Source organism: Rana temporaria, chromosome 1 (assembly GCF_905171775.1).
Source record: "Rana temporaria chromosome 1, aRanTem1.1, whole genome shotgun sequence".
NCBI lineage: Eukaryota > Metazoa > Chordata > Amphibia > Anura > Ranidae > Rana > Rana temporaria.
The window spans coordinates 655,802,783-655,821,279 of NC_053489.1; the positions used below are offsets into that span (position 1 = coordinate 655,802,783).

Here is an 18,497-nt window from a genome sequence, read left to right on the forward strand (position 1 = left end):
TGTTGAATTACTCGATAGCATGATGGAGGAGATGAGCAGCAAAAAAAGCTGGATAGGAGGAGTGGCGGGGCAGCTGCAAATAGAGGAATTGATCTTTGCATATTCCTCATGCAGACACTGAATGCTTTCAGGCGGGAAAGGAGGAGAATCAAGCTTTCAGCGGCTGCATGAGGAATATACAAAGATCAATTCCTTTATATGCAGCTTCTATTAATGCATACAGGGAGGCTGCTGCACGGGCGAGCACTCACTTTTTCACTTTTTTCCCGGCAAGGCGGCATAAGGCAATGGGCTCGGGATCCATCGCAGCTCCTTCCCCCTTCATGGTCACGGGGCAGCTGGGTAGTTCCCGCCCCCACCCCCGCCCCACCTGGTGAACCTAATAGGCGGCCAGATCAGCGACACGGGCTGAAGGAGCTTCCCAGCTACTTTCCCCATATGGACAAATGTCGCCCTGCGGCACCTGCCTGACAACCCCCGCAATGTCTGGCACCCCTGTTGGTATGTCGGGCCACTGAAAGCAGACGCATCATGCAGGAGCGATGAAAAAGGGAACGGCGTTCCTGCTGTGGAGATAGTACAGGAACGCCGTTCCCATGCGTTCATGCAGGACTCGAGCCCTGGCGCACTCTTCTTACATTACACTACAAGCCAAGGAGACTGTGCAGATCCTCTGGGGTGTAGAAGCCACCTGCCCAGGAACCAGATAATTTACACCAACATTAACACCTTAAGATAACATTAACAGTAAAATAAACCTATGGGTCCAATGCTATCTTTCCATTATCCTCAAACATATAACAGTAAGGCCCCTTTCACACAAGGAATACAATCAGATCAGTCAGTTTTTCATGCAGATTTGAGTAGAAGCTCCATGTCTGTCTATGGGCAGGTGGATGTAAAAGGACATGCATCTGTTTACATCTGATTACCTCTGAGTCTGTCTATGTCTGAAAAAAAGAACGTAAAAAACCTGCTTCTCAGTAGTGGTCGCTCCATTAGGGTAGAAGGGGCGCCGCCCCTAATCAATGTGCTCGGCCCCTAATCTATATGCAGGGCGCTGGACACATGGATTCCAATTGATTGTATGGTAGGTCGGCAAACAATGCACCCACAGCCAAGACCAAGAAGGGTCGTGTAACCTCTTATTTCTTTGCATTTATAAGTAGAAAACTTCAGATAAATATTAATGGCATAGTCCACCATTTGCAATAAAGAAATTAATGCAACCATAATCAGTGCATGGTAGGTGCAATGCACAGGCTGCTGCATTGTTTGCATCCCAGCCCCAGGTCAATTTGGAGGTACGGACCTTCTGTTATGGACTGGAAGAAGTAATCAATGGACTAAACTTGTGCTCCATTGAGATCTGGGACTTCCTCTGCTATGGTGGGAGATAACTTGTAGTCTTTCCATTGGAAGATATAAAACTGATCTGTGAATGAATAACATAGCTATACGAGTGGAGCCAAGGGGTGCTCCAGGGAGAAGCACTTTGCAAATCAGTGGAGTGGAGAGGGGTGGTTTGGTGGGTGGGGAGTTGAGGGAGGGAACCGGGTTTCATCCTATATCCTAAATATGGTGACCAAGAAAACATTTCAAAATTATACCAACACTATTTTTTATTGACTGACCTAAGATGTCTTTCATGTACTGTAGACGTGGATCCACAAATGGACTAAACCTGTCCATATGGGCCTTCTTGGTTAAAGTGAACCTATACTATACTGAGCAAAATAACACGTCCAAAGGGGCAGATCCACAAAGATCTGCCCCGGCGCAGCGTATCTGAGATACGCTACGCCGCCGTAACTTACTTCAGTTTGGTTTGAATCCATAAAAAATTTGCGCCGTAAGTTACGGTGGCGTAGTCTATCTCTCGCGGCGTAACGGCGCGTAATTCAAATCGGCGAGTAGGGGGTGTGTTTCATTTAAATGAAGCGCGTCCCCACGCCGATCGAACTGCACATGCACCGTTACTAAATTTCCCGCCGTGCATTGCGCTAAATGACGTCGCAAGGACGTAATTTTTTGTGACGTGGACGTAAATTACGTCCAGCCCGATTCACGGACGACTTACGCAAACGAAATTAAATGTTTAAAATTATACACGGGAACGACGGCCATACTTAACATTGAGTACGCCACCAAATAGAAGCTTTAACTATAAGCCGAAAAAAGCCGACTAGAGACGACGTAAAAAAATGCGACGGGCGCTCGTACGTTCGTAGATCGTCAGAAATAGCTAATTTCCATACTCGACGCGGAAAACAACGGGAACGCCACCCAGCGGACCCAGCGAATTGCATCTTAGATCTGAAGGCGTAGGAAGACGTACGCCTGTCGGATCTAACCTAGATGCCGTTGTATCTTGTTTTGAGGATTCAAAACAAAGATACGACGCAGGAAATTTGAAAGTACGCCAGCGTATCAGTAGATACGCCGGCGTACTCTCTTTGTGGATCTGCCCCAAAGTGTTTTGGCTTAAGAGGACATTGTACTCTGCCATTGCTGACTACTCCTTTACAGGGTGCAACTTGCCTGACTATCATGCTGATGCTTTGGCTTCAATGCTTACTGAGCCGCTGGCCTGCAATGAGATATAAATTATAACACTCATTTGACATTTGTTTACAGCAGGTTTGTTCCAGGTGTTTAACTCTAAAGTACTGAAATCCAACAATGGCATTCCTCAATGTTTCTCCAACACCTTTCTGCCAATGAAAGCTGGCTCTTTAAAGGAATGTAAGCAAGGGAGGTTCGTAGGCGGACTCCTAAAAATGTGATCTCTGTGATTGGCTTTCACAGTTATCCCTGTACATGCGTACAGATAGTGGGAAGGAGCAAAGCTGTGTAAATTCACTTTCTAAGCCTTCCCCCACCCCACGGGGCTGTCCAAGAAATTCTGGTGCTTCCGGTGGCACTCTTTCTGCCTACCCACAATGCAATGCCCTGTGCCTGAGAAGCCAATCACCAAGGCTGGCGAGGCCCAAGCACTCTCACATATAAGTGTCATGGGCAGTATAGAGACACATCGGGACGAAAGGGGAGCACATGGAAGATACGTTTTTTATAACATGCCTTCTTGTAAACTTAACCCATTACCTTGCCCAGTATAAAGAAAGTAGGAAATCACTTAAAAGCTGCATGTTTAAAAGAGACATCTACGAAATGTGTTTTTCTTCCTTTATATTTGTTGTGTGTTTTTTGAGTCACTTTTTTTGTTTAAAGTGGAAGTAAACCCATCCATAAAACAGTTTAAATTCCGGCACGTGCCAGAAATGTAACACTCCCATTGGTTGTGCTTTAAACCAAACTGTCAAACCATCCAATGGCTGGTGTCATAACTGATCACATGTGCAGCATCATGGCAGCTGTAGATTAAACAGAGTCAAAGATGGCAGCTTCCTTGGCTGAAAACGATAGGAGGGTTTACTTACATTTTAAGTCATCCGTTTGAAGTAGTGGACATTATTATGGTAGATAGGTCAAGATTTCCATGTGGTATTCACCATATAAATAACAAGGCCTTTTACCTCTATGCACATGCAAAAAAAATTTGCTTTAACATATATTACTGCATACATTCTGTGTGCTTTTGATATGCATTAATGGCCATCAGTGGTAAAACAGGAATGGATAATAAGGTCTTCCAGGCATCATAATGACTTGTTAATAATAAGTAGCAAGGAACAGAGAATGGACCTTTCCCATTCACAAACCACAGCCATTTGTCACATAAGCTGAGAAGAAGACTGTGCTAAATCCTGTTGGTGTGTGATGGATCTATAAGGAGAAGACCATCATGATTGGCAAGCTTAGATGACTTGTCTGTGGATGACAGTGTTGCCAACCGTCCGTAATTTTACGGACAGTTCGTAAAAACGGGCACTTTTTCCGCCCTACCGTAAATGTCCGTGGTTGCAGGAATGTGCCAGTAAAAATAGCTGAGTTCGGTTCGGCTTAGAACTACGCATGGAGATTGGAGGCAGGGGGTGATTGGAGGCTGTGTTGTCACAGCAGAGGGGGATGGAGGCAGGGGGAAATGGACTCGGGGAGATTGGAGGCAGGGGGTGTTAGTGGCAGGGGGTGATTGGAGGCAGGGGGTGTTGGTGGCACCGCAGAGGGGGATGGTGGCACCACAGAGGGTAGGGGATGGAGACAGGGGTTGTTGGTGGCACCGCAGAGGGGGATGGAGGCATGGGACAATAGAGGCAGGGGGAGATTGGAGGCAGGGGGTGTTAGTGGCAAGGGGTGTTAGTGGCACCGCAGAGGGGGATGGTGGCACCAAAGAGGGTGGGGGATGGAGACAGGGGTTGTTGGTGGCACCGCAAAGGGGGATGGAGGCAGGGGACAATGGAGGCAGGGGGTGATTGGAGGCAGGGGGCCTGGGGGAGATTGGAGGCAGGCGGTGTTAGTATCAGGGGGTGATTGGAGGCAGGGGGTGTTGGTGGCACCGCAGAGGGGGATGGTGGCGACAGAAATTGTGGCACCGCAGAGGGGGGTGAAGGCAGGGGGTGTTGGTGGCAGAGGGGGATGGAGGCAGGGGGTGATGTCTGTGACTAAATAATTTACCCTTATTATATCGAAAATAACAAAAATAGTATTTTTTACCTTAATATCTCCCTTAAATCACATTGCTGTTTGCCTAGCGTACTTGTTTGTGGCCTAAATACTGAAATTTGCACCTAAAAATTTAATTTTGTAACTTTTGTGAAATGCCAGTAAAAACGTGGCTGCGCCAGTAAATTTTGGGTGTCGTGCCAGTAAATTTCAATCTGGTAGGTTGGCAACACTGGTGGATGACCAACTTATGGGACTTCAGATCTAAGGTGCTTTAGCTTTTGAATGTTGAGGTTTGAATACCATTTTATCATGTGTCTAGGTCTAAACTGTTTGCCATTATTGGCTGACCCCCAAAAGAGGCTGTTCTTACTAAAACATAGTAGAATGAATGAAAGTCTTATTTAATTTAACATTTCCCATTTATAAACCACAGCTACATTATTTGTCACTTAAGCTGAGATGAAGACTGTGCTAGACCCTGGGAGTGTGTGATGGATCTGTAAGGAGAAGTACCATTTACCAATAGGTAGATTCAGTAAGAGTTAGGCCGGCTTATGAGTAGATAAGGCGACCTAACTCAGAATCTACGCCGACTTATGTTTAAGTGTATTCTCAAACAGAGATACGCTTAAACATATCTAAGATACGACGGCTTGCGCCGTCCTATCTTAGGTTGCAATATTTCGGATGGCCGCTAGGTGGCGCTTCCATTGCGGTCGGCGTACAATATGTAAATTAGCAGATACGCCGATTCACAAACGTACGCCCGGCCGTCGCAGTACATTTACGCCGTTTCCGTAAGCCATTATCAGGCCTAAAGTTATTCCATCTATTAGATGGAATAGCAATGTTAAAGTATGGCCGCCGTTCCCGCTTCGAGATTCAACATTTTTACGTCGTTTGCGTAAGTCGTCCGCGAATAGCGATTTACGCCGTTTACGTCCACGTCAAAATCAATAGGCCCGCGCGGCGTAATTAGCCGCAATGCACACTGGGAAATGTAGGCGCCCGGCGCATGCGCAGTAAAAAAAATGTCAAAAACGTAAGGTCAAGCCTTATTAACATAAAACACTCCCCCCTTACACACATTTGAATTCGGCACCCTTACGCCCGCCCGATTTAGGCTACGCCGCCGTAACATAGCAGGCAAGTACATTGTGAATCATGTACTTGCCTAGCTAACTTACGGCGGCGTAGCCTAAACACGCTAAGCTACGCCGCCGCAAGTTTAGGCATCTGTACGTGAATCTACCTACATGTGTCTAGGTCTAAATAGTTTACTATTATTGGTGGACCCCAAAAAGAGGTTGTATTTCTTAAAACATAGTGGAATGAAAGCCCTAGGGACTAAAAACAAGAGAGATTGTACTGTCCAGGTATAGGATGTTCATCTGCCTGCTCGTCATGCAAACTTTTTTTACCATTAGCTGTTATGTGTTCATGATCTAAGTAGTTAGACATGCATGTTAACCAAGTTCAAGTAAAACGTATCTATTAACCTTTTGCCTATCAGAGATCTTAGATGTTTCAGTTGAGAACAATGTCATCCAATTTGAATTGCCTTGTCTATTTCACTGGTACCCTGGGAAGAACCGGTAACTTTTATGCTGGAGGGCAATCACAACCAAGTGGCCCTTTCATGGGAGAGAGACTTTCCTGGGGGCTAAAAAAAAAAAAAAAATGCACCAATGCTGCTGTGATTGTTGGGCATGCTGAAAAGACGGACATGGTTTATCGTGGTATACATGCTGTGTATGCCAAAAAAGGGATTGCAAAGGATGAATTGAAAACCTAGAATTACTTTGAGCCAAAAAGATAACTACTACTCTGTGAAAATGACATGGACCAGCCAAACATACTGTATATTATTTGCACTGACCTGGGGGTAAATACCCCCTTGGCCCCTGGCACAGTCCTCCCCTTCTGGTACCACTACTGCCTCTATTTTATGCCTCAATCTCACACTTTGGTTCTAGTAGTTGTGAACATTTCCAACTATCGACATGTGAACCTTACTCATGAGACCTGAAGTCATATAAACATTGGTGGGCACATAAAGAAAAGGTAGATGCTAAATGCAAAGTGTACAGGTAACTGGTGCATACACCTGATCTTCACCTGATTCTTACCCAAGACTTATGGTAATATGAAAACCAGAAGGATGACAAATTTGGCTCCAATAATATTAAAAATCATTCTTGTTAAAAAAAAACACCTTTTTTCTGGGGTCCCAAACACACATTAAAGTTCAACTGAACTGTTTAAACAGTTATAAAAAGCTAAATACATTTAATGTCCATAAGGTTTTCACAGTCTTAAAAGAGTCTCAATCTAAATAAAAAAGCCTGTCCTCTGCCATCATGCTGCAGTGAGGGTGCATGTTTTTTGTAAGGAAGATGTGGTCTCTCTGCAGAGGTTCATGCCCACTGCTGATTCAGAGCTAGAGCTCTCCAATCAACAAGGACGTGAGCTTTGCTGATTGCAGAACTAAAGATCTGACTTAGTAGGGTGAACATTGGACCCCTGCAGAGAAGCCATTTCTTCCACACAAAGAGCAATGGTCCTTCTTGGCAGTATGCTGGCAGGGGACAGCCTTTTCTACTAAGGCTATGGCTGCTTTCTAAAGAACTGTAAAAATATGGATATAGCTGAAACATGTTCAGCTGATTTAAAATGAAACTTCAACTGGACTTTAATCCTAAAGATGAGGTAACAAAAAAGGCATATGGTCCTCTTGGGTTCCCACAAAACAAATATTTTAGCACTGCCCTAGACTAGGGTTGTCCCGATACTGATACTAGTATCGGTATCGGGACCGATTCGGAGTATTTGCGGGAGTACTTGTACTCCCGCAAATACCCCCGATACCGAAATAGAATACCCCCCCCCCGCCGCCGCAAACCCCCGCCGCATTCCCGCTTGGTTAATACGGGCGGGGAACATTACAGCTTTCATTTGAATAGCTGTAGTGTTTCCCGCCGCGCCGCGTATAGACACTCCCCCTTGCTCAGGTGAACTGTCCAATCCCGAGCAAGGGGGAGTGTCTATACGCAGCGCGGCATGAAAGACTACAGCTATTCAAATGAAAGCTGTAATGTTCCCCGCCTGTATTAACCAAGCGGCGGCGCGGCAGCATGTACGGTAAGGGGGACATGGCTGCATATATGGGGGGGACATGGCTGGATATGGGGGGGACATGGCTGGATATGGGGGGGGACATGGCTGCATATATGGGGGGGACATGGCTGGATATGGGGGGGGACATGGCTGCATATATGGGGGGGACATGGCTGGATATGGGGTGGGACATGGCTGCATATGGGGGGGCATGGCTGCATATGGGAGGGGGGGACATGGCTGCATATGGGGGGGGGACATGGCTGGATATGGGGGGACATGGCTGGATATGGGGGGGACATGGCTGGATATGGGGGGGGACATGGCTGCATATATGGGGGGGATATGGCTGCATCTGTGGGGGGGGACATGGCTGCATCTGTGGGGGGGACATGGCTGCATATATGGGGGGGGACATGGCTGCATTTGGGGACACATTTAAAAAAAAGTATCGGTATTCGGTATCGGCGAGTACTTGAAAAAAAGTATCGGTACTCGTACTCAGTCCTAAAAAAGTGGTATCTGGACAACCCTACCCTAGACTAATGGTTTTCTCAGGATATGTAAAACAATGCAACCTACAAACCTTACACATGCTTCAAAAAGACCAGCCAACCATACATTTGATGCCCCCCATCTCTTACCTGTCCACACTGATGACGCACAAGGTCATGATTGATGCTGTACAACACATGACGTCCATGGCTATAAAAACATTGCAGAACACTTTCCCAAAGAGCCATTTTCCACCAACCAGGTCAGTGATGATGACAAATGGCATCACTGCGATGGCCACTGACAGGTCTGCCGCCGCCAAGGACACCACCAGGTAATTGGAAGGCTGCCGCAGCTTCTTCACAATGCACACTGAGATAATGACCAGACCATTGCCAGCAATGGTGAACACAGTGAGGATCGACAGAACCACACCAATGACAATCTTTTCGATGTCCCCATAGGGCAAAATTTCCTCTCCGCAATTGGTAGCGTTGGTGTGATTTGTCAGAGTGACCAAGTCTTGTTCAGTAGAAGATAAGGGTCTGTCAGTCATGAATGCAGGTGGGAGAAGGTGTTGAGGGGGACAGGGCGACTCCACGCTGTGCGAAGAATGATGGACGGATGACAGCTGAGTTGGCTGGACCTGTATCAACATCCCCTCTTCCTGAGGTCCTCACAGATGCCAAGCTTGTCAAGATGCTCCGTTGCTCTCCTGAAGAAGACAAGAGTATTGTTCTGAGTTCTGACAATCAAGGCAAAACTACAAGGTGCACTGAGAAGAGCCAGAGGAGCTCACACATATGTCCACCATTAATATTTAATGTACATTATCATGATTAATGAACTATCCTCCACACTATTGACATTGCCTTATTTCACATGTCAGAGCATTCAGACACACATGCCTTCATAGGATTACTTCTCCTCTCTGTGCTTTTTTCAGACTTTGAAGTGCATTTTCCTGCTCCCAATTGTCATTACAAGCGACATCCAAAATCTCTGAGCACCAGAGCACAGCTCCCTAGACTATATAGAGCAGTCAAGCGGGTTCAGCAGGTCTTAAACAGGGTTTCCTGCTTCGATGAAAAATTAAAGGGCAATCTGGGAAGCAGTGCAAGTCAGCAAACAGCAAGCAAAGCCAGCCTGGACTCGGTTTGAACAGAAGAACGGGGTAGGACTAGGGATCAGGTACTGGTCCTGCCTTCTTATCAAGTCATTGGGCATTCCCACAATATGGAACTTAATCTTAATTTTTTTTTAAATTTGTCCCAGACTTTTTTGTCCTTTGAGTTTAGCAACATAACATACTTTCTAAAATTCAATCTCAAATTTCATTGATGTCCTGAAAACTCTAAACCAAGATAAGCATAGCCCAGCCATTCTCAACCTTTTCAACGAAGAGGAACCCTTGCAATAACTTTCCGGTCTCAGGGAACCCCTGCTAAAAATCAATATATCTACACACATGATTTATTAGTGTGATTGTCAGTGTCAAGAAGAATTCTTCTTACACTTGTGGTCATTGGGAAGAATTCCCCCCTTACAGATAGCTAAAAAGATCAATGGTGTCAGTGGGAGCTTATCTAAAAGGCGGAAATTGTTCCTTTTGGCCATTAACTAATTAACTGTTAGGTGATCAGTACAACCATTAATTGATGGTTGTTCACATATTGGACTTTCATGGCTGTAATTTAATTGAACACCCATTGTTTTTATGCCATTAGAATTTGTATAAGTTTATGTAATATTGGAAGGTTGATTTTAGCGTATTATTACTTTTTTTCTGTTTCAATATGTTTATTAAAAGGCATTTCCAATTTCCATATAACAATTTGTTACAAATAAAGATTTATTAATTCAGAAATTGTTCCTTGCTTAAGGTACCCCTAGAAATTTCTGGAGGAACCCTGTTTTAGAAACCCTGATCTAAACATTGGTGGGCACATAAGAAAGGCAGATGCTAAAGGCATCTGATACGCTTTATCTGATTCTTACCCAAGACGTTTGAGAATATGTTAACCAATTATGGCTCTAATAATATGAAAAATCCAAGCTGTGCTAATGATGTCAGTGGGAGCTAATCTGAGAAGAATATATTTCTCATTGCTCACGGAACCCCTAGCAACTCCTGGAGGAACCCTAGGGTTTCATGGGACCCTAGTTGAGAAACCCTGATCAAACCATTGGTGGAGACATAAAGAAGGAGGATGCAAAAGACAAAGGGGCAGATACACATACCTTTCCGCGGGCGCAGCGTATCTAAGATACGCTACGCCGCCGTAACTTATCTTTTTTTTTTCGAATCCTGAAAGAATTTGCGGAGAAGGTTACGGCGACGTAGTGTATCTCTCGCGGCGTAAGGGCGCAGAATTCAAATGGATGTAATGGGGGCGTGTTTTATGTTAATACGTCGTGACCCGACGTAAAAAACGTTTTTTTTTAACTGCGCATGCGCCGTCCCTGGGGGTATCCCAGTCCGCATGTTTGAAATTAAACCGGAACCAGCCAATGTTTAAGACAGTGACGTCATTCTACGCAAATTCCTATTCGCGAATGACTTACGCAAACAACGTAAAAAATTCAAAATTGTACGCGGGAACGACGGCCATACTTAACATTGAGTACGCCTCAGAACAGCAGCTTTAACTATACGCCGTAAAAAGCCAAATTCAAACGACGGAAAAAAATGCGCCGGGCCGACGTACATTCGTGGATCGCTGTAAATAGCTAATTCGCATATTCGATGCAGATTTCGACGGGAACGCCACCTAGCGGCCGCCGAAAAATTGCAGCTTAGATCCGACGGCGTACTAAGACGTACGCTTGTCGTATCTAGCCGAGATGCCGTCGTATCTTGTTTTGTGGATACCAAAACAAAGATACGACGCGCAAAATTTTAAATTACGCAGCGTATCAAGAGATACGCCGGCGTAATTTCTTTGAGGATCTGCCCCAAAGTGTACCGGTAACTGGTAGATGCACCTGATCTTTACCCCAATTCTTACCTAAGACACTTATGGTAATATGTAATCCAGGAAGATGACAAATATGGCTCCAATAATATTTAAAGCCCAAGCTGTGCCAATGATGTCAGTGGGAGCGTATCTGAGAGGAATTAATTTGCTCATTGCTCAAGAAACCCCTAACAACCTCTGAAGGAACCTTAGGGTTCCATGGAACCCTGGTTGAGAACCCCTGGCATTGGCAATGTAATCAAGTGCTACTAAATAGCTAACTGATCTCCAGGTAGAACTTAAAATCAGAGATCTACCCCACCCAATTTTTCGTCTTGCGAATGTTCCTAATTTTAAACATTGAGGCGCTTCGGATTTGGAGATCTACCCCGGCCAATATCCGGTCTTGTGAATGTTCCTAATTTTAAGTATTGAGGAGCTTCAGATTTGGAGATCTACCCCGGCCAATATCCGGTCTTGTGAATGTTCCTAATTTTAAGTTTTGAGGAGCTTCGGATTTGGAGATCTCCCCCGGCCAATATCCGGTCTTGTGAACGTTCCTAATTTTAAGTATTGAGGAGCTTCGGATTTGGAGATCTACCCCGGCCCATATCTGGTCTTGTGAATGTTCCTAATTTTAAGTATTGAGGAGCTTCGGATTTGGAGATCTACCCCGGCCAATATCTGGTCTTGTGAATGTTCCTAATTTTAAGTATTGAGGAGCTTCGGATTTGGAGATCTACCCCGGCCAATATCCGGTCTTGTGAATGTTCCTAATTTGAAGTATTGAGGTGCTTCGGATTTGGAGATCTACCCCGGCCAATATCTGGTCTTGTGAATGTTCCTAATTTTAAGTATTGAGGAGCTTCGGATTTGGAGATCTACCCCGGCCAATATTCGGTCTTGTGAATGTTCCTAATTTTAAGTATTGAGGAGCTTCGGATTTGGAGTTCTACCCCGGCCAATATCCGGTCTTGTGAATGTTCCTAATTTGAAGTATTGAGGTGCTTCGGATTTGGAGATCTACCCCGGCCAATATCTGGTCTTGTGAATGTTCCTAATTTTAAGTATTGAGGAGCTTCGGATTTGGAGATCTACCCCGGCCAATATTCGGTCTTGTGAATGTTCCTAATTTTAAGTATTGAGGAGCTTCGGATTTGGAGTTCTACCCCGGCCAATATCCGGTCTTGTGAATGTTCCTAATTTGAAGTATTGAGGTGCTTCGGATTTGGAGATCTACCCCGGCCAATATCCGGTCTTGTGAATGTTCCTAATTTTAAGTATTAAGGAGCTTCGGATTTGGAGATCTACCCCGGCCAATATTCGGTCTTGTGAATGTTCCTAATTTTAAGTATTGAGGAGCTTCGGATTTGGAGATCTACCCCGGCCAATATCCGGTCTTGTGAATGTTCCTAATTTTAAACATTGAGGAGCTTCGGATTTGGAGATCTACCGTGGCCAATACCCGGTCTTGCGTATGTTCCTAATTTTAAAACATTGATGAGCTTTAAAAAAAAAAAACTGTTTTTGGAGTGTTACATCCTCTTTTTTCTATCTGTTCAAATTGTCTTGAATTTTTAAGTTAATGTTTCTAACGAGAAAGCAGATAACGTGTCAAAATATTTCAGAATCAAATTACTTTTAAATGTAGTGCATGAACACGTAAAGGTAAAATTGTAGCTAGCCGGAAAAAAATAATTGAGCTTAATCAACTAATGGTCCCTGAAGTCATTTTTAACTGTTTGCAGCCATGCACTAAAGTGATCTTTGCTATTCTGAGACATACCGTAATTAAAACGACAAGCATATAACGCATCAGCTAAATGACCCCCCTTAGAAATTCCTTTTAAAATATTGGCAACTATGTCTCAGCTGCAAGAACCCAATACGTGCTGCAGGGCTTCGTCAGCTCAGGGGTTAACTTATGCATTAACTGTTTGTGACGCTTTTCCCCCTTCGGCCGGAATAAAGAGCCAAGCTTGCATCTTTATGTAACTTAATGTATAGATGTTATGTAAGGGGGCAGCCATGCGTGGCAAATAGACAGATAACCTACATTTGTCAGCCTACACATTCATGCCATGTTACCTTCAATGATCAGCGCTGAGTCTCGGCTGCGCTTTAGAAGTCCGGGGCACAAAGTCATCTTCCTGGCATGTGCTGATTCGAGGAGAAAAGGACTGGCATCACATGAGATGTCACGGGTCTTAGTTGTTGGGGGAAAAGCTTGTAGTCGCCACAAGCTCAGGTGGTGCCATGAAAAAAAAATTGCATTTGTAAAAAGTGTCTTCTATCTTCACAGCTGGACAGAGAACTTAAGACATATGCATGTGGTCACAATCTCAGGCACCATGGACCACTGTGCCAAGCTGGTGGACCTTCAAAGCCCAAGATCAGTTTGTAGCCACTGTCATTGGTGGTATGTAGGACACGGTCATCTGCTTAAAGCTGCAGACTGCAGTGCTGTGGAAAGTTGTGGCAGAGCAAAATATGCCTCTTTTTGTCACATCCAAGATTTGGATGTACTCAAGGGTGGCAGGGAGAAGCTGGTGGACCTCCAAAATTCAAAACTAGGTCATGAACTATGTCAGTGGTACCATGTAGGACATGGTCATCTGGTTACAGCTAAAGATTGCAGTGCCTTAGAAAGGTGTTCCAAAGCTAAATTTATCTTATCCAAAACTAGGATGTACCCACAGATGCCAGTGAGAACTGTGCCAAGCTGGTGGACCTTCAGTATTCAAGATTAGGTTGTTGTTGTTGTTGGTGTTACGTGTCGCCTGGTCATCTGGTTACAGCTACAGACAGCAGTGCCATAGAAAGTTGTGCCACAAAATGTGTCTCTTTAAGTAACATTCAAGATTCAGATGTAACCCCAGGTGCCAGTGCGCCAAGCTGGTGGGCCTCCAGTATTCAAGAAAGAGATGTAGTCACTGGTGCCATGAGGGTCATGGTCATCTGGCTACAGCTGAAGAACGCAGTGCCGTAGAAAGTTGCACCAAAGTAAAATGTGTCTCTTATAGTCCCATCCGGATTCAGATATACCCATAGAACTGTACCAGTCCTAGCAAGTCTTTTGGAATCTTAGCTGGGCACAGATCTTATCTAACCTGGTCGTAGGTGCCACGAACAACTGGAGAAAGTCTTCTCTGCAAGATCTTTGGGTACCTAGTGTCCAAGGTGCCAATGAGATCTATATGTAGAATGGATAGAGTCTTCTATATTCATATCAAGAATCTTTTAGGTGTCAAAGAGTCCAAAATAATATTTTATAGTCACAGCTTGGCAAAGATTGAAGGTGGTAGGGCTGCAGGCACAGACTCAGGTGCCAGGGGTGGTGGGTCTTCTTCAGCATAAATAGCTACAGCCTCTTCTGTGATAGCCCATCTCTCGGAAATCTAGGGAACTTCTCCTCTAACCATCTTCTTCACCCACAGCACAGACTGTTTCCTTATCCAGCAGGCAGCATGCAATGCTGCTCTATGTATCTGCCCACTCCAGCCGGTGAGCCCAGCCTCAGCTCTCTCCTCCTGTCACTCACGTTCTATGTCTCACAGTTGGAAGTCTACTATGTGTAAAGTGCAGCTCGTGCTCAGCTCTGAGCTGGATGAATGACAAAAGTTACCGTCTCCCAGCAAGGGGCAGCCGCAGCGCGCACAACTTCAGATTCATTGTCAGCTTCTCCTTTCCATGGATTCTGCTGGTTTTTTATTGTTCTTCGCCAGGAGTAGTAAAATCTGGAGAACGACACTATGCCTAGACACTGTCGTTTTCTGGGACGCATTGTTGCGAAATGTATTATATATTATATTGTATTATATTATATTATACAATTTCATGGGAAAGAGAAAAAAGTACAAACAGGCTCACGCGTTCCGGTTGATAAGCCTTGTTCACATATATTCAAAATATTATATTATATATATTACATTTTATTCTATATATTATTATATAATTTTATTACTATAATCTACATATTATATTACATAATATTATATATACATTCTATTCAATGCTATATATATATATATATATATATATATATATATATATATATATATATATGCTATATATGTTATGTTATATTATATTATTATTTTTTTGACAAGAACAATTTATATTATATTCTAAATATAATTTATATTCAATTTTATTCTATATATTATATTACTTTATTACTATATTCTACATACTCTATTACAATATATATATATTCTATTCATTGCTATATATTATATTATTTTATGTTATATTATATAAAAAAAAAATGTATATAATTTTATTCTATACATTATTTTATTACTAAATTCTACCCATTATATTATATGTATATTCTATTCAATGCTATATATTATATTTTTTCTTTTCTGACTATATTCTACATATTATATTGCATTACATTATATATATATATATATATATATATATATATATATATATATATATATATATATATATATATATATATATATATATATATATATATATATATATATATATATTCTAACCAATGCTATATATTATATTATATTATGTTATGTTATATTATATTGTTATATTATATTCTTTTATATTCTTATATATATTATATTCCACATATTATATATATTCAATCTTATTCTATATATTATACTATTTTATTACTATATTCTACATATCATATTACATTATATTATATTATATATATATTCTATTCAATTCTATATGTTATATTATTTTATAAGAACATTTTATATGATATTCTACATATTATATTTATTCTATTCAATGCTATGTGTTATAATATTACTATATTCTACATATTATATTACATCTTTTATATATATATATATATATATATATATATATATATATATATATATATATATATATATATATATATATTCCATTCAATGCTATATATTATATTACTTTATGTTATATTATATTCTTTTTTTTAACAAGAAAATGTTGTATTATATTCTATTTATTATAAATATTCAATTTTATTCTATATATTATTTTATTACTATATTCTACATTATATATATATATTTATTTTTTATTTTTTCTATTCAATACTATATATTATATTATGTTATATTATATTCTTTCTTTTTTTCACAAGAACATTTTATATCATATTCTACATATTATATATATTACATTTTTATTCTATATATTATATTATTTTATTACTATATTCTACATATTATATTATATTATATTTATAATAATATGTATTACATTATAACCATTCATGGAGGGTTTTACATACTGTAGGTTTGTGCTGATCTCCGGGAATTAGATAAAATGTACCCTTGCAGTGGAGTCCCCCAGATTGCAAGGGTTAAAGTGTTATTAAAGGAATTATTTTTTTTTCCATTTAAAATAACAAACATGTTATACTTGCCTCCACTGTGCAGTTCGTTTTGCACAGAGTGGCCCCGATCCACGTATTCTGGGGTCCCTCGGTGGCTGTCTCTGGTCCTCCCCGCAAGTACTGACCACAGTAATGCGAGAGCTCGCATGGTGATGAGTAATTGCGGGCACGCTCCAGTGAAACAGAGAGTGGCCATAGGCGCTCACTGTATCACTCGGCCCCGCCCCTCGGCGCGCCGCGTTACTGGATGTGATTGACAGCAGCGCCAGCCAATGGCTGCGCTGCTCTCAATCCATCCCCTCTAACAAATCAGTGGCCAGGCTGAGCGGTGAAGAGGATCTTGGGATTGCGCAGGACTTTCGAGGGGTCGGGTAAGTAAAACGGGGGGTCGGGGTGGGGGGGGGGGGGCGGCAGCATCCAATGTTTTTCCACCTTAATGCATTAAGGTGAAAAAAAATGTTTCTTTACAACTCCTGGTTGTGGTTGTAAACCTCAGACATGAAATATGAACAAAGCATATCCCTCTATAGTGTGTAATTGTCTCAATGCAGAGCACTAAGTGTAATTTCTGTCTGCTGCTTCCTTCCTCCGCTATCAGCATGGGTCACTCCTGACAAGTTTTCCTGACACAGAGAGATAAAAGGTGACATGGGAGGGAGCTCCGGCAAATAGCCTGTGATTGACAGCCTTAGCTCTGTTCCTGTGTTCTGTTCCTGTGTCCATTCCCTTCAATCAGCTTGCAGAGCTCTCCTCACTGAGCTCTGCAAAGTGTAACTGCCGCTTCCGCCCCCCTGCTTTCTGACAGCTCAGACAAGCTTTATAAATTCTGGACTTTGAATGGATGCAGAGAAGAGAAGACTGCAGATAAACAGGTACAACTTATGCAAGAGGATTTGTCTCATCTCTGTGTATCACCCGAGGCCTGTAACTTCACTTGGTATATGTAAGGTTTTACAACCACTTTAGGTCCAGCTGCAGTAGGGCTCCCTCCATCCGTGCGCCCAATCCCGTACTGCAGCAAGCGGCCCCAGTCTTACCTTACAGGGAGTGCAGAATTATTAGGCAAGTTGTATTTTTGAGGATTAATTTTATTATTGAACAACAACCATGTTCTCAATGAACCCCAAAAACTCATTAATATCAAAGCTGAATATTTTTGGAAGTAGTTTTTAGTTTTAGCTATTTTAGGGGGATATCTGTGTGTGCAGGCGACTATTACTGTGCAGAATTATTAGGCAACTTAACAAAAAAAAAATATATACCCATTTCAATTCTTTATTTTTACCAGTGAAACCAATATAACATCTCAACATTCACAAATACACATTTCTGACATTCAAAAACAAAACAAAAACAAATCAGTGACCAATATAGCCACCTTTCTTTGCAAGGACACTCAAAAGCCTGACATCCATGGATTCTGTCAGTGTTTTGATCTGTTCACCATCAACATTGCGTGCAGCAGCAACCACAGCCTCCCAGACACTGTTCAGAGAGGTGTACTGTTTTCCCTCCTTGTAAATCTCACATTTGATGATGGACCACAGGTTCTCAATGGGGTTCAGATCAGGTGAACAAGGAGGCCATGTCATTCGTTTTTCTTCTTTTATACCCTTTCTTGCCAGCCACGCTGTGGAGTACTTGGACGCGTGTGATGGAGCATTGTCCTGCATGAAAATCATGTTTTTCTTGAAGGATGCAGACTTCTTCCTGTATCACTGCTTGAAGAAGGTGTCTTCCAGAAACTGGCAGTAGGACTGGGAGTTGAGCTTGACTCCATCCTCAACCCGAAAAGGCCCCACAAGCTCATCTTTAATCATACCAGCCCAAACCAGTACTCCACCTCCACCTTGCTGGCGTCTGAGTCGGACTGGAGCTCTCTGCCCTTTACCAATCCAGCCACGGGCCCATCCATCTGGCCCATCAAGACTCACTCTCATTTCATCAGTCCATAAAACCTTAGAAAAATCAGTCTTGAGATATTTCTTGGCCCAGTCTTG

The 18,497-nt window shown here is 42.5% G+C and overlaps 1 protein-coding gene across 1 annotated transcript in view; it reads right to left on the bottom strand.

Annotated features, from left to right (window-relative positions):
• LOC120924544 (5-hydroxytryptamine receptor 7) overlaps positions 1–14,721 on the bottom strand; it is a 104,095-nt gene extending 89,374 nt beyond the window's left edge. The window contains exons 1-2 of the mRNA XM_040335510.1: positions 13,224–14,721; positions 8,328–8,893 (exon numbers count right to left, since the gene is read on the bottom strand). Coding sequence (XP_040191444.1) covers positions 8,328–8,836 — 509 coding nt within the window. The 5' untranslated portion in view covers positions 8,837–8,893; positions 13,224–14,721. The remainder of the gene's footprint in view (positions 1–8,327; positions 8,894–13,223) is intronic.
• Positions 14,722–18,497: the final 3,776 nt, after the last annotated feature.